This window comes from Astatotilapia calliptera, chromosome 11 (assembly GCF_964374335.1).
Source record: "Astatotilapia calliptera chromosome 11, fAstCal68.1, whole genome shotgun sequence".
NCBI lineage: Eukaryota > Metazoa > Chordata > Actinopteri > Cichliformes > Cichlidae > Astatotilapia > Astatotilapia calliptera.
In genome coordinates, this window is record NC_137432.1 from 20,868,304 (window position 1) to 20,882,781 (window position 14,478).

General features: G+C 42.7%; 1 protein-coding gene across 1 annotated transcript in view; it reads right to left on the minus strand.

Moving 5' to 3' along the window:
• The window catches only part of itga8 (integrin, alpha 8), a 41,714-nt gene extending 27,708 nt beyond the window's left edge, over positions 1-14,006 (minus strand). The window contains exons 1-12 of the mRNA XM_026184747.2: positions 13,540-14,006; positions 13,134-13,264; positions 10,330-10,430; positions 9,496-9,619; positions 7,699-7,760; positions 7,199-7,244; positions 5,237-5,362; positions 3,886-3,930; positions 2,515-2,558; positions 1,083-1,139; positions 889-941; positions 598-803 (exon numbers count right to left, since the gene is read on the minus strand). Coding sequence (XP_026040532.2) covers positions 598-803; positions 889-941; positions 1,083-1,139; positions 2,515-2,558; positions 3,886-3,930; positions 5,237-5,362; positions 7,199-7,244; positions 7,699-7,760; positions 9,496-9,619; positions 10,330-10,430; positions 13,134-13,264; positions 13,540-13,733 — 1,189 coding nt within the window. The 5' untranslated portion in view covers positions 13,734-14,006. The remainder of the gene's footprint in view (positions 1-597; positions 804-888; positions 942-1,082; positions 1,140-2,514; positions 2,559-3,885; positions 3,931-5,236; positions 5,363-7,198; positions 7,245-7,698; positions 7,761-9,495; positions 9,620-10,329; positions 10,431-13,133; positions 13,265-13,539) is intronic.
• Between the last annotated feature and the right edge of the window lie 472 nt (positions 14,007-14,478).

Here is a 14,478-nt window from a genome sequence, read left to right on the forward strand (position 1 = left end):
GCAATCAACAAGCCTTAGTTTTGCAGAACATTTGGGCTCCAGGCTACATGGTGTGCATTTGTGTGTGTGTGGCTGTATTTGTACAATCAATATGGGGATAAAACAAACACATCGAAGAGGAATGAACTCCGGGCTGCAGGACAAAAACTCCCAGATGATTTTTATCTCAGGGCACATCTGGTGAGCTAAAAATAACTCAGACACACATAGACACATGGCCTTTGGCGGATCGTCACAGGAAGACACCACTCACACGGACAACCTTTCATCACTACACTTCCTGATTGGCAGGAGAACTTTAGGTTTTCTCACACAGCAGCATCTGATAGCATTTCCTCAGCCAGTGACATAACCATGCAAACAGCACAGGAACAGAAAAAAAGATTTGTTCTTTTATCACGTTAACCTGAAAGTATTGGCCCATAAAAGAAGGTTCATTCAGGTTTAGGAAAAATATAATCAAACAAATTTTCCCTTCTCCATATCTGTCCCCTTCTATAGCTCTACTTGTATCTTTTCATTTTTCTGATTAAGTTAATCCATGTCAATTTATCTTTTTTTCCCCTTTCTCCTTTACTTGGAAAGGCTCAGACCTACCATTGTATCCATCTTGGTTGACATCTCCTAGCGGTGCGATAGCTGTGCCGAAGCGTCCAAAAGTGTAGGTGCCGGTGAGAGCGACAGGTTCAGAAAAAGTGAGTGGAGCCAGCTGGAGGTACAGGTATACCCTGCCCACCTCCTTGGGTTTGCTCTCCGTCTCTCTTTCCATGAAAAGGGGTGCTCCAACCAGCACGTCATCTGTCCTGGGAGGGCAGGGTGAAGAATTAGTGATCATACATAGAATAGAAAGTGTAAGCATCTGGAGAGACCGAGATGTTTTCTACTTACTCATCTCCATTTAAGTCAGTTACAGCCACAGAGTAGCCAAAATAGGAGGCCATCTGATGGACAGACAAGGAAGGAAGGCTACAGCACTTTAACCAAACCCCGACAAAGCTGCATGACTTTCATCTAATACCAATTTCAAATACGCTGCTTCGTATATGTGATAGTCTGAGACTGTGATGTGTTGATGGCCCTACCTGTTCCCCTGTGAAGTTCTGGATGAACGTCATGTTGGTGGAGTTGATCATCGCCACCTAAAGCAAGCAGACATGACTAATAAGGCACCGAGCTTTGTCCCCCTAGTGTACGAGCAGTAAACACGGCGGAGCAGTCTGACAAACAGGCACATAAAGAATGTTGGAAAAAAGTCAGAAACCGCATAAAAAAACTGTTTTATTTAACCGAACACCCCCCCGCCCCCACCACCATCCTCTTTGTGCTTTTACCATTTTCCCCTCATCCCCCCCCCCCCCCCCCCCTTTTAACCCTGGTTGCAGGGAGAGATGGAGGAAAGGGGGGGAAGGCTGAGAATTCCTTCATAAGAACTGAAATAACAACCACATGGAGGGAGCCGGAGGCAACACATACACACACATGCACAGACACACACACACCCTCACATGTGGAGGATACAAGCTGACCCAATCACACATGTCTCAGAGACGTACTAAAGAGGGATAGACTTATGAACACAGACGGATGAGGACGTGTAAAAAGAAATATTAAATCAACAACTTGAGATTTCATTTTCCTTTGCTGTCAGTTGTCAAATATGTTGCAGAGAGATTCTGATCAGGACTGACAGCTACTCCACTGTCAGGTCTACCTGCATCACTCCATCTACTGCACCAATTACCAGCTACATCCTCCTACTCTGTGGCATCCAGTCTGTACACCAAGGGACAGTCTTGCAGCAACTACAACGTCAGGATGAGGAACACACTGTCACAGGTCGTGTGTTTGTGTATTTGTGTGTCAAAGAGGGCTAGCGGGGTTACGTGGGGCCACTGGCCTTCATATGCAGCAGAAGCTGTGTGTCATTACGGAGGATTGACACAGTGAGCCCCGGGGACAAGTTCCCATACAAGAAAAAGAGGCAAACTAAAGTTTACTGGCATACGCGCAAACATAAGTAGATTTCTGTGTCAGCAGACAAATTTCAAAGACTTCATGTTGCATGTTTGTGTCTGAGTGCAGGTTTTTCACACATCTTCACAATAAAAGTTTACATGCAGATGGAATACAGATGCAAGACAAATTAAAGGAAACATCTGCATGAAATGTCTTATTAGGCTACCGAGCCGCCAATTATATCTAAGATATCTGTCGACAAGTCACTGGCACTCAACTGAATGAACATCACTCTTCTCGAAGATATTTCTTTGAAAAGTGTTTGGTCATGGTGGAGTAAAGCGTCAAAAATCCCACATATGCAATAAGTTGATTCAAGATCTGGTGACTGTGAAGGCTACAACATATGATATTTCTTCTTATTCAAATATTTAACATACTTTAAATAAGCATCTATATTTGCTGGACTTCCCACCGTTTCATTTTTCTTTTGTCTCTCAGTTGGTTGTTTCTAAATGAAACTGCGATCTTCTAACTGGCTTGTCCGTCCATACTCACATATCCAAAGTTCTGCGCTCCTCTTGGGACTCCAGCTAACAGCTCTGGAAAACATAAAAATAAAGAGTCAAATTGGTGCGAGAAAGATGCACAGCGGAAAAGACAGTGGGGAAAAAAGTGACAGAGGTTTGTCTCAAAAGCCTGAAACCCCCACCGACCTCACAGCCAAGTGTCGCAGAGAACAAAGTAAGTGATTGGATGCTCGGGCTCTGCGTGTGTATTGATTGATGAGTGCAGTGTTGTGAACTTAAAGTGACGATCTGAGGGTCCCACCCAGAGCGAGAAGACAGAGTCCCCACTTCCTGCCTTCTGGCTCTACTCAACAGGCTGAACCGCGGGCCTATTAACCAGTAATTCTCAGCTTCATCTTCACTCAGAGCTCCCAGTTACAACCAGTTCTCCAGTCTGAAGAGGGTTTAGGGAACAAGACCACAACAAACTTTGCACCACAACACAGTGCATCAGCAGGCATGTGTAACCTCTTTAGGCTCTCTTTAAGACTCTCTGACATGTGTTGCGCTTTAGGCGGTTCAGGGCCTTTGCAGGGTTGGTATGGGGGTATGTAAACACAAGGTTGTCCCGTAAAAATCCCACTAAATGCTGATTAGCAAAGCGACACTGGGGAGGGGGGGTGTATAAAGCTAACGTGAAACCGTGTGGTGACGCTGTTTAAAGAGGAAGTAAAAAAAATTGGTTTAAAAAGTGATGTGGTGACACTGTGGCTGGAAACATTTTGTTTTCTTTTAGTTTTGGTTGAAATTGTCCCGTTTGAAACACACACAAAGTTATGGCATCAAAAAGAACTTTAGCAGCACCTAAAGAGAAGCCACGATTATATACCAGAGTGTATCTACGCGGTACAATACTTAAAAAATGAAAGGATTTGTACATTTCTAGTACTCATAACTTCTATGAATTTATTCTGGCTCTAAAAAGCACACATTTGAAAAGCTGAAGATAAATTCAAAGGCACTTTTCCCCACCTGCAAATCCTTTATAAAACACAAATATGTGCATGCCTGAGCGCTTTTTCACCTAATATTTCAAATCCAGACGTGATTCTGGACCCACTCTAGACATGAAGAGGTTTGCAGAGTCTGCCAATAATCATTCTAATCACTCCAAATGGAGGACAGGAAAGCCCTTTATCAGTAGTCCTTGAAGTCCTGTCCACTCAGGGTCATGACCCAGACGTACAGAGACAGTTTTAATTACTGCTGCTAAGTTCAGACAAAGGCAAAGTCACACAGCTGTCCACTCTCTATCGCTCAGAGAAAGCGCAAACATGCAACGTTTTAGACGGCGCTGCAGGAGAGACTGCCGATGTTCTCAGGAGGTTCCTCAAATCTAATGAATTCTTGCATTTCTCACCTTGTTCTGAGTCTCCCGTAAACTCTCCCACTGCCACAGAGTAACCTACGGAGAAATCAGTTGCACATGTGGTTATAATTCATTTGCAGTTGTCTAATATTATCAATTGTGTTATGATTTGTTCATAAAGTTGGGTCCATAAGTATTCCGACATTTCCAGAGGCTCAAATGTAACAGGGAAAATGAACTAATTTAAAACATGAAGGTTTTTTAATACTTCAATGAAAATTGTTTGCAGTCAATGACTGCCTGAAGTACAGAATGAACCACACACTCTGTAGGGTTGAGATTATGTGACTGACTTGGCCACTGAAGAATATCCCATTTCTCTGCCATGACAAACTCCTGGGTCACTTTTGCACATTTTAGTATCCTCATCCAATCAGTTTCGCTGGATTTGTCTCAGAGCAGAGAGCACAGCCCCCACACCTCACATTTTATAATGATACTTCTATCAGTGGTTATATCAATGAGCAATAGTGACCCACTTCCACTGGCAGCCATACATGCCCATAACATAGTATTGCCTCCACTATGTTTCACGGGTGATGTGGTAGGATTCTGATCATGAGCTGTTTCTCTCCTTCGTCTTGCTTTGAAAATGTTCAGCGTCTTTTAAATGTCATCTGACAGTCAAATCGGATCTTCTTGTCCTTGAGTGTAAAGAGTGGTTTGCACTATGTTGCAAAGCCTCTTGACTTTCCATCATGAAAGTCTTTTTTATTGCAAAGTATCAGAAATACACAATGTTTTTGCTTTAGTGATGTGTTTGAAGGGCTTTTTCTTAACCAAACAAAGAATCCTGCAGTATGTTTACCTCTGCGGTCATTCAAGCCTCAAGGTGTTGCTGAGCTGACCAGTGCACTCCTTTTTAAGAATGTACCAGACTGTGGATTTGGCCACTCTCTTAGGGCGTTTGCTATCTGTTTGATAGGTTTATTTTCCTTTTTAGACGAATGATGGCCTCCTTTACTTGTATCTCTTTGGACCTCATATTAAGAGTTTCATTGAAAAGATAAAAAAGAAAGCTTAACAATTTGCGTTTAATTTCTGTTTAACTTAAAATGATGTGAGAACAACCTCACCTGCTTGTCAGTCAGCTGTCCAGCTACATTTGAGCCTCTGCAAATGGGGGACTGTGTATAAAAATGGCCGTAACTCTTAAAGAATGAATAGTAAACTTTTGTTAAACCCCTGGAATTAAAGCTGAAACTCTAAACTTTAATTAAATCTTGATTGTTTGATTTAAAAATCCACTTTGGTGGTGTACAGAGGCAACAATTACAAAAACTGTCTAAATAATTATAGACCTGAATGTAAGTTTGGGTGTGTGTTTGTTAATGCATGTTACCAAGGTAGCTGTCGTCGTGTGTGTCTTCAGCAGCTCTTGTGTGTTTCTCTCCTGAAACCTGTCTCAGCACTGCCTTTAACGAATAGCCATTCAGTATCTCGGCTATCCCTGCTGTCATCACCTGACCTGCAAACACACACACACACACACACGGATGGAGAAAAACAATCAATCTGAAAGCCACATCTGTTTATAGGCAGCGGTTTAAGCTCAGACTCCGTGTAGGGAGCCCTGCTGTCCACTGTTGCAGATAACTGCTGGAGCTGGACGGCTCGCTCCACATGAAAGACACAGACAGCGCACAATCCTCTCAGAGGCAACACTTACACATCTTAGTTCTTGCAGAACAAAAAGCTGATACGTTTGGCCAATACGCCTTTAAAAACTCCCAAGAAGAATGCTGCCCTCTCCATCACAAGGTTTCTGAATTATAGGTGTGCGCACACAAACAACACCCTTCCTCTGCTGTAGAACAAGAGGTCAGACAAACAAATGATTTTATCTCTGGCCGCCTTCAGCCTTCCATAAATCCTCCTTAATGTGTGTGTACTGATGGGGAGGGAAATGTGCCCTCTTAACCCTCCCCTCAGCTCCTCTCGCAGCCCTTCATCCTCCCTCTCTCACACACTGTGCCGGCTTTATCTCATATCACCGTGTCGACTCATTATTAAACTACAACCTGATTGAGGAGATAAACTGTTAACAGAGATGCATAAATCAGTGCTGCTAATTTCGAGTTATTTTTCACTCAGCGATAACAAGGCTTTATGTGAGTTTGTTGGAGGATGAATCAAGCTGAAGGCTGAAGATAATTGTTGTATATTAGAGGCCATAAAATCCAGGCTGAGTGCTTTTATAAACATTTGGAGGAAGTGTTTTAACTGGAGGCAGGCTGCCGTGCCAGTGCTGAGGGCACGGCGAGAGAGAGAGAGCAGTCCATTAGGGTGTGTATGATGTCTGTCTAGTGCAGTCCTTTATGCCACAGCATTCATTATTTAACAATAAGTAATCATTGTAACTCTGAATAAAAAAATGAATCTATTTCCTTTCTCTCTTTTTTGAAAAACACATTATGTCTTACGTTATTCTTTTTTTTTAAGCTGCTGATGTGCCTCAGAGGTCAAAGATCATTAGGTTACAAAGAAAGCAAAGAGAAATGAGTTTGTTCAAGTGATGAATAATTGTGTCCTTTCTCCTTGCAAGCAGCTGCACAATGTTGGATAACACACACACACACGCGCTGTAACACCTGGAGCAGGGGGAGTACCGCTACACTTCCCCAGCTTAACTATGACACACTCAAGCTGTGTCTACACCTATTAAGACACTTCATCCCTCTGCTTAGACTACCCATGCATATCCAGCAATCTGACTGACCTCAGCTCTGACTTTATCAAGGAGATAAATCGTTCTGCTTCTTTGCTCTGTGTCTGACTCTCATCAACATACTCCATCACTTCTCTCTCTGTCATCTCCATCGCCGGGCTCTATCACTCAGGCCGTCCTGTCTGCTCTCTCTCTCTGCCACCCCTTTCCTTTGTCCTTCTCAACCCTGCTGCCTCGGCTTGAGGTTCTTCCTCTCCCCTCAGAGCTCCCCAAGCTCCTCTGAGGAGCAGAGGGGCAGGTCCTCCACTCCATTACCCCCTGATCAGCTCATTACAGAGCCCAAACACCAACTTCCTGTTACACCGTTTCAGACAGAGCGACGCATTAAGTAAAAAAAAAAAAAGGAGGAAAGGAAAAGCGAATATAAAAGGGTTGCAGAGAAAGGGACGCATTTTTTTTCCACCTTCGCTTAGGTAAGATTTGGAAAGTGTGTCCAGTGTGCATATGTGTGTAGGTGGGCTGTCCCGACTGCTAAACTCATCTCCATTCTTTTCTCTGATTTGAACACTGTCCCACTGATGAAATCACTGCAAGAGAGAGAGCAAACAAAGGTTTACACACTGCTGTTTCAGTTACCTTGCCAGTAAAAGCTTCCAGGTCCTCCTACCACCAGCTTTCCTTCCTGGAATAAATACAATTAAGTAGGCTTAGTCATATTGGAGGAATTGTTATTAAATAAATTGTGCAAGTGTGACTAGAGGTTTATAAAATGTGTATAGCTGTGTGAATGTGCCCATATGATTCCCACTGCCTTCTGACATCTTGAAGAGAATGACAGCTTCCTGTACGTAAGGAGGGTAAGGCCGGACCATGAGTGAAAGGTCAAGGTTCATACTGACTATACAGTGAAAGAATGCGTGTGTATATGTTAGTGTGTTTATGTGTGCCTGGTCTATTGTGTTACGAGGCGATGGGTCACATCGGGCGTGGAGGCTTCTCTAGGGACAAATGCTCTCTGATCTTCCCATTGCCCATAAATTTTGATGGGAGTCTTCTCTGCGTGAACTCTGAGAAGCGACAAATTGTGTGCAGGAGGTTTTTGGGTAATAAAGGGTAACTGCCGCTCCAGTCTATACCTTGGTGAAATCCACACTGAAACCAGCCTGGCAGAATCCCTGTCCCTCTGGGTCTGGATCATCTGCAAGCAACATGAACACACATGCAAAAACTGAAACAACAGAAGCGCTCAAAGGAATATCTTACTTATTTTAGGGCAGTACTTTTGGCTTGCACATAGAAACTACCTGAGATTGAAGAGAGAGCGAGAGGGCAATTAGGTCTCACCCACACAGGAGGGAAGAACAGTTCATGGTTCTCCACTGACTTTCTTAAGCACAAAGGGGCCTCGTCATCAAGTTTGCAAGAAAAATACTGATAAATGCATGTGGAGTGGGACGCACGCAGACCTACACACAGTGCAGCTCTAGTAGGAGTGTTCTTTGGGTTTTTTGAACAAACCGCATTTTACCGTCTCATTGGGAATAATGCAGGGCACAAGTCTTCACAGGGATTAAGTAGAATTAAAAAAGAGGGAATTTGTGATTCTGCTGTATTAATGTTGAATGGTCTGACAAAATTCCAACAATGCAACAATTAATTGGTACTTTTTTTTGTCTTGAGACAATTTCCTGGTATTCAACTGTGCCAAAATCATAGCTTCTAATAGATGAAACCATGTAACTACAACCTACTGTCAAAATAAATATTTAGATAATTAAGATAATCAAGCACTTACGGCATACATAAAAATGTAAAACCACTGATGTGTGTGTTTCTGTTTAAATTACTTCATCTAACAGCGCATGAACACACAAAACATGTGCCAATCATAAATTGTTCTCCATCTCAGTGGCCCCCTGGAGTGACCTTTAATGATGCGGAACTACACAAGCGCACTTATAAACAATGTGTTACAGCCTAACACATTGTTTATAAGTGCGCTTGAATGGTTGCACATACATGTTAAGATAAAGAAAACTAAAAAGAAAAAGCTTAGAAACACGACGCAGAAATACTTCCCCTGTAAAACAGGGCACAGTCGTTCCCTCCTCAGGAAGAGCTGAGTTTACGGCTTTGAACCAACGACCAGAGGGAGCACAAGTATGAATGTCTGTGTATGTGTGGACAACAAAGGCTAGGTTTTCTCTGCTGTTTATGATGTGCCACCTGATAGCCTTCATTTCTCCTTATCAAATTTTAATGCCGGCTCATATCGCTGCACAGGGGGAGAGAGATCACAGGAAGGAAGTGAGAATGAAAAAAAGAAAATCCCATAAATTCCATTTACAGAACTGATGACAGAAAGAAGAGGGCCACAGAGAGAGTCTGATAAACTGTTAGTGACGGATATATTTTCAGGTTACTGTGGCAACTTGTAAAACATCAGAGAAAGTGATTTATTCTGGAAGCACAATTCCATACCTTCCCTACCCGGACCTCGCCACGCACACGGTTTTTGTTTTGTTCGTCTGGGTTTTCAGATATCTTTGTAATCCTGACTGTGATGGTCACGGGAGAGAAACTGAGGATTATTCTTGCTCCGAGCAGCTCATTTTATATACGTGCTGGAAATCTCAGGCATATATCTCAAAACCAAAACTAAACCAAATGCTATCTGTAGGTGCAACAACATCACAGATGATGAATGCAAGTTTTTATGAAATTTTAGTGAACATCAGCTTTTTCCTGTCCACTAAAATGAAAAATATGCACTTTGTATACGTCATGTGATATTGTGGTGTCTTACTGGTCGACGCGACGTGGTTAATTTTCTGTTTATCCTGATAGCAGAGGCAGAAAACAAAGGGAGGAGAGGATGAAAGGAACAACAGGTTGATGGAAACATTTCCAGACAGGGCTGCAGAGTGACTCACTGGTCCTGCATGGCGAGTACTCTGCGTAGGCGCTGAAGTTCTGGACGGCTACATAACAGGTCCCGACTGGGTCTTTCTCCCCACTCATCTTCACTGTCCGCCAGTGGTACAGAGGAGCGCATGCCTGCCCAATGAAAAAAACCCCACTTTGATTCCGGTTTTAAAAACAAATGACGGCCATAGTTAGTTTTGTTTATTATCCATTTGGAAGTTCCCTTTCTGTCAGTGCAACTGCCAGATAAATACAACCACAACAGAAAGGACATTACAGTTACAGGAAATACATTTAAGAACAAAGTGCTCTGCAGCAGCGTCGCAACAATACACAAAAAACCAAAAACTGTGTGACACCGCGCGAGTGCCAAACTCCTCAAATCACCTGGATTTGTTTAACAGTTATGTTGGAAGGTATGATGGAGAAATTGGCCACAGGAAGTCTGCAAAGGCGGTGTCTTGTACTCCCACCCTGATGGTGACAATTTCTTTTCACCAGACAGAGTGTGATATATTTCTGAGGAATGCTTGCTCTTACGCCATTACATGGAACTTTGTCATTTCCATTTATGAAAAAATCTTGCAGCTTTTGCATGAAATTGTAGTGCCCTTGTACCTGAATCCCCTGACACCAGTTAATCACCCTAGATATTCTTATTAACTTACGACTTATTATAATATGGTCACCATGAAGAGCTACTTGCTGGTGCGCCTTCCCTCTTGATCTGAAATCAGTTAAGATTTCATCAGTTTTCTTTAGAAAAGAGGGGAATGTAGGGGGAAAATCTGTGTGGGATAAGTTAAACGATTCAGATAATATCTGACTTTATTTCCACTCACCACCACTTCGCCTCTGTGTGCTCTGACCGATGCTCCAAACCACTGGTGCGACTTAAACTCCAGAGGCTCTCTGGTACCATTTACCTTAATCATTCTGTTATCTGGAGAGAGAAAAAAAATAAAGACATAAAGGGTATCGTAAGAGTACAGAAAAGATATAATGTATAATGGATGGCAGTAAAAGCGATATTGATATATTGACCATTGAGGCTGCCTGTAGCTCTGCTTGTGAGCACAGAAAACATTTGCCCTAGATACAATAAAGAACAAACAGCAACATCATAAACAGACCAATAACACACATCAGAACAACATCTGTCCCCCACAAACAGACATTTGTCGAACTACAGAGACTTCGTTTTTAAGTTAAAGCTCATAAAAAATAACAAGACTTAAGAGACTCATTCTGACCCTACACAGATACATAGCGCCCCCACCCCCTCCCCACAAAGCGCACATGGACATGGTTCCCCATTGAGATTACAATTATGTGTCGACTTGGCGTTTAGTGTGTGTACATGTTTGTTTTCGCTCTGTTGTAGGTAGTTTTCAGTGTTAATAAAGTCCAACCATGCAGTGCAGACCTCTCTTCATTAAACACCTTCTTTTAGCGAGCACACACTAAAATTACAGACAACCAGATGTACAGTACAAGTTTGCCAGCTAAAGTCAAGATTGATTTTAGATTATATATAATGTAGATTATATATATATATATATGAGAGTGTGTGTGTGTGTGTGTGTGTGTGTGTGTGTGTGTATTTTTAAAAAGGATTGTAATCATTAACATTGCAGTGTTGGCAATACAGGTTCAATTAAGTATCAGTGCCACTTTTATTCCCAAAGCCTGAGTAATAGTGGATGAGGGTATTGAATGATTAACTTCACAGCATAAAACCACGATCGGGTTATGCGAGGTGTTGCTTTCAGATGTGCATGTATTTTGTGCGATTGTGAACATTAGCTACATCTCTTCTTGGAAAAGGAAAATAGAATTTCAAAAATATTCATCATTTTTAAGTGTTTCTAAATGAAAACATCATTTTTCTGGTAAACTGAGTAGCAATGCATCAGCAGAGCAGACGTGAAGCAGTGGAGTATTCAGCTTTACTTTCCAGACTTCTTAACTCACACGGACATCCAATCGATCATTAATCTGTGATAGCATATCATCCCCTCTCCTGTTCACTTCACTTCACTGGCATGACTTGACACATCTGCATAATGTCACTAAAACCATGCACACGCATAATCAGACGCACGTGAAGTTGATATATGGACATTAACCAGTCAAGTGCACACAGATGCTCAGCACTCTGCTCCGGATACTTTGTACAGTGTGCATCAGTGTGTATATGCATGTGCCTCCTACCTAGTCTGGTTTATACCTGTAAGAATGGGTCTGCTGTAACTCTAGAAATATCCACAGTGGCCACGGTCATCAATCAACTTGTGCATAACCCCCCATTGTAGTGGAAAGATGCACACATGACTTCACACACAAATTTGTTCCACTAAGTTTATGCCTCTGTCCCTCAAACCTGAAATTAACCCCCAAAACACTTCAAATTAAAACTAAACCCCCCTCGGTGAAAAATAACTGTAATTAACTTTAGAGAAAACAAAACATCTCAGTCTTTATCTTCATGGAGCCTTGCTGTAGTTCAGGCAGAACACTGAAGCAGTGCTTTTATCAGCTGATCAGCTATCAGCAGTTGCATTTCCGCATCAGCTGCTTGTTGATAAATTATCCAGTCATAGTCACACTGTGGTATAATAATATGACAGATATACGATCTCTGCAGCAGTATGGCTTCCAACTGCAGCTTCATCTTCAAAGGTTTTTTCTTATGGATTGAAGGTTTTTATGTTAATTCAGTTACAATCTGCTGTTTATATATATGTACATCTTTCTCTGGATCCTGTTGGATATGTTAGATCTGCCCATAACACTACAAGAGAGTAGAGTTACTCCTATCACTGCACTGATAAGCCAGTTGCTTCACCACTTCACTTTTTGTGGTCATCACAAAGATGTTAGAAGTCCTTGTAATAGGTGAGAGAGAGAGAGAGAGAGAGAGAGAGAGAGAGAGAGAGAGAGAGAGAGAGAGAAGGACAGACTGATGGAGGGGAGGGAAAGGAGACGGTTACATTTTCAAGATCTAATAAAAAGCAGACCTCGCCCAATCCCCCTTTCTTCCGAAGGGAAACTAAATTCCCATGTGCATTCAGTTTACCCCCTCCTCTCTCTCTCCCTCTTTCTCTCTCTCTCACACACACACATGCCAACTCAGATAGAGAAGCGTGTGTCAGAAACATTAGACCCACCAACAAAAGTTGATTGGACACCACTGTTGATAATATACTGGATACCATAATCAACATGATGAAGAAATCCACCAGCAAACCTGCCATACTTTTTTTTCCTTTTTTTTATTGTTACAGGAAGCTGATGAGACCCACATGTCTCATCTCTCTCTCTTTTCATCCAATAACACTTGCGCCAACTTAAACAGACACACACAGGTCATAAAACAGTGGTTTCAATTCCAGTAACATCTGGGGCCACCTATGATTCTAAAAGGAATTATTACAAGTGAAATAAATGATGGTTCAATTTCATCTCTGGTATTAAATAAAACACTTATATGAGAACTCATGAAACAATGACTGTGACAGGTTCACGGTTTGTCCAGCTCAAACGGGTAATCCTTTCTATTTACTGCAAAGAAACCAGCAGTCTACCTCATGTTTATTCAGGTCAGTGAGAAAGACAGAGAGAAAACAGGCTTCAGGTAACTCACTGGAGTTGTCAAAGGGTATCTGTCTGCAGCTCTCAGGCAGCCCAGGCCAGGGGCAGTAATAAACGGCTCCAGCCTCTACGATGCCGGGCTGGGAGGTGTTGGCTTTGGGAGCCCCAACCAGCACACTGATCCTAATAGGCAAAAGAAAAACCAAGACATATGCAAGACAATGTACTCTTCAAACAATGCATAAACTCTCATACATGGCAGGTCCTTTTACTCTGTTTTCCTTAATCTGTCAGAGGTAAGACAGATAATGACGCTCATGGATTTTCATTATTCCCCCCATCACTCTTTTTCTTTATTATTTTATTAGTATTAGTGTTAGGCAATGTGTTGAATTTGTACAGGTACAGTTTAAGAAGAACTTCTGCAGGACAGCTTCAGCCCTGATGTTGCCACTCACGTGTTGCTGTCGGCGGTAGCTTGGTAGAAGTCCACAGCATAACCGAAGTAACTTCCATCGGGTCCCCTATAAACTGTGGGATGCTCTGCGTAAAAGTTAAACCCCCAAACTCCGTTTAGCGCCGACGAGAGCACGGACAGAACACCCAGAATACACATCCCAGCATATGAAACACCGTCCCATCCACGCTCCATCCCAAGGAACAGCAAGCTTCCCACTATTCCCAAAAAGTGAGACAGGGGGTGAGAGAGATTCCAAGATGCAGGTGAGGTTTGCTCGCACAGTCCAGAGTTTAAGCCCGCCAACTCTCCCTGCTCCCGGTTTCCTTCATGCACTCTGCTGCGCTCGCCCAGAACTGACTCTTGACACCCTGAAACCACCAGTCTGCCCAGAGCCTCCACACTACACAGCCGCGCCCCCGCCTTCCGCACAAAACTTTACCCCCCACACATGACAAGGCAACCCCCCCCCCCCCCCCCCCAAAAAAACAACAACAAAAAAACCCACATCTGAGCGCGCAGAAGAGACTGGCGCGTCACCGCTCCCTTTATAGTACAGGAGCTTTTCTAAGACATCCCGAAACAATAACTAATATTAAACACTGGGCCGAGCACGCGCAGATATGGCCAGTGCGCACGCAAACGCAAAGAGACTGGTAAATTAAAGCACATTAGAGCCTACTTTTACGGGCTAACCATGCCGTTAAACAGGGCTGCGTTTCCTTCCGTGGAGAATAATCACTTGTAATTATGTCAGTAATTATTATGTCGACTTGCAGGGGGAAAAGAAAAGAAAAATCGAGGTATGTGCTAGTTTTGTTAGGCTGCATATCTTAGAAAAAACACCCCCCTTCAAAAAAAACTTTTGAAGAGGTGACAGACCACGCAGTAGAATATATTTAGCTCAGCACACATCAGAGCCTTTTTTTTAAATTGAAAA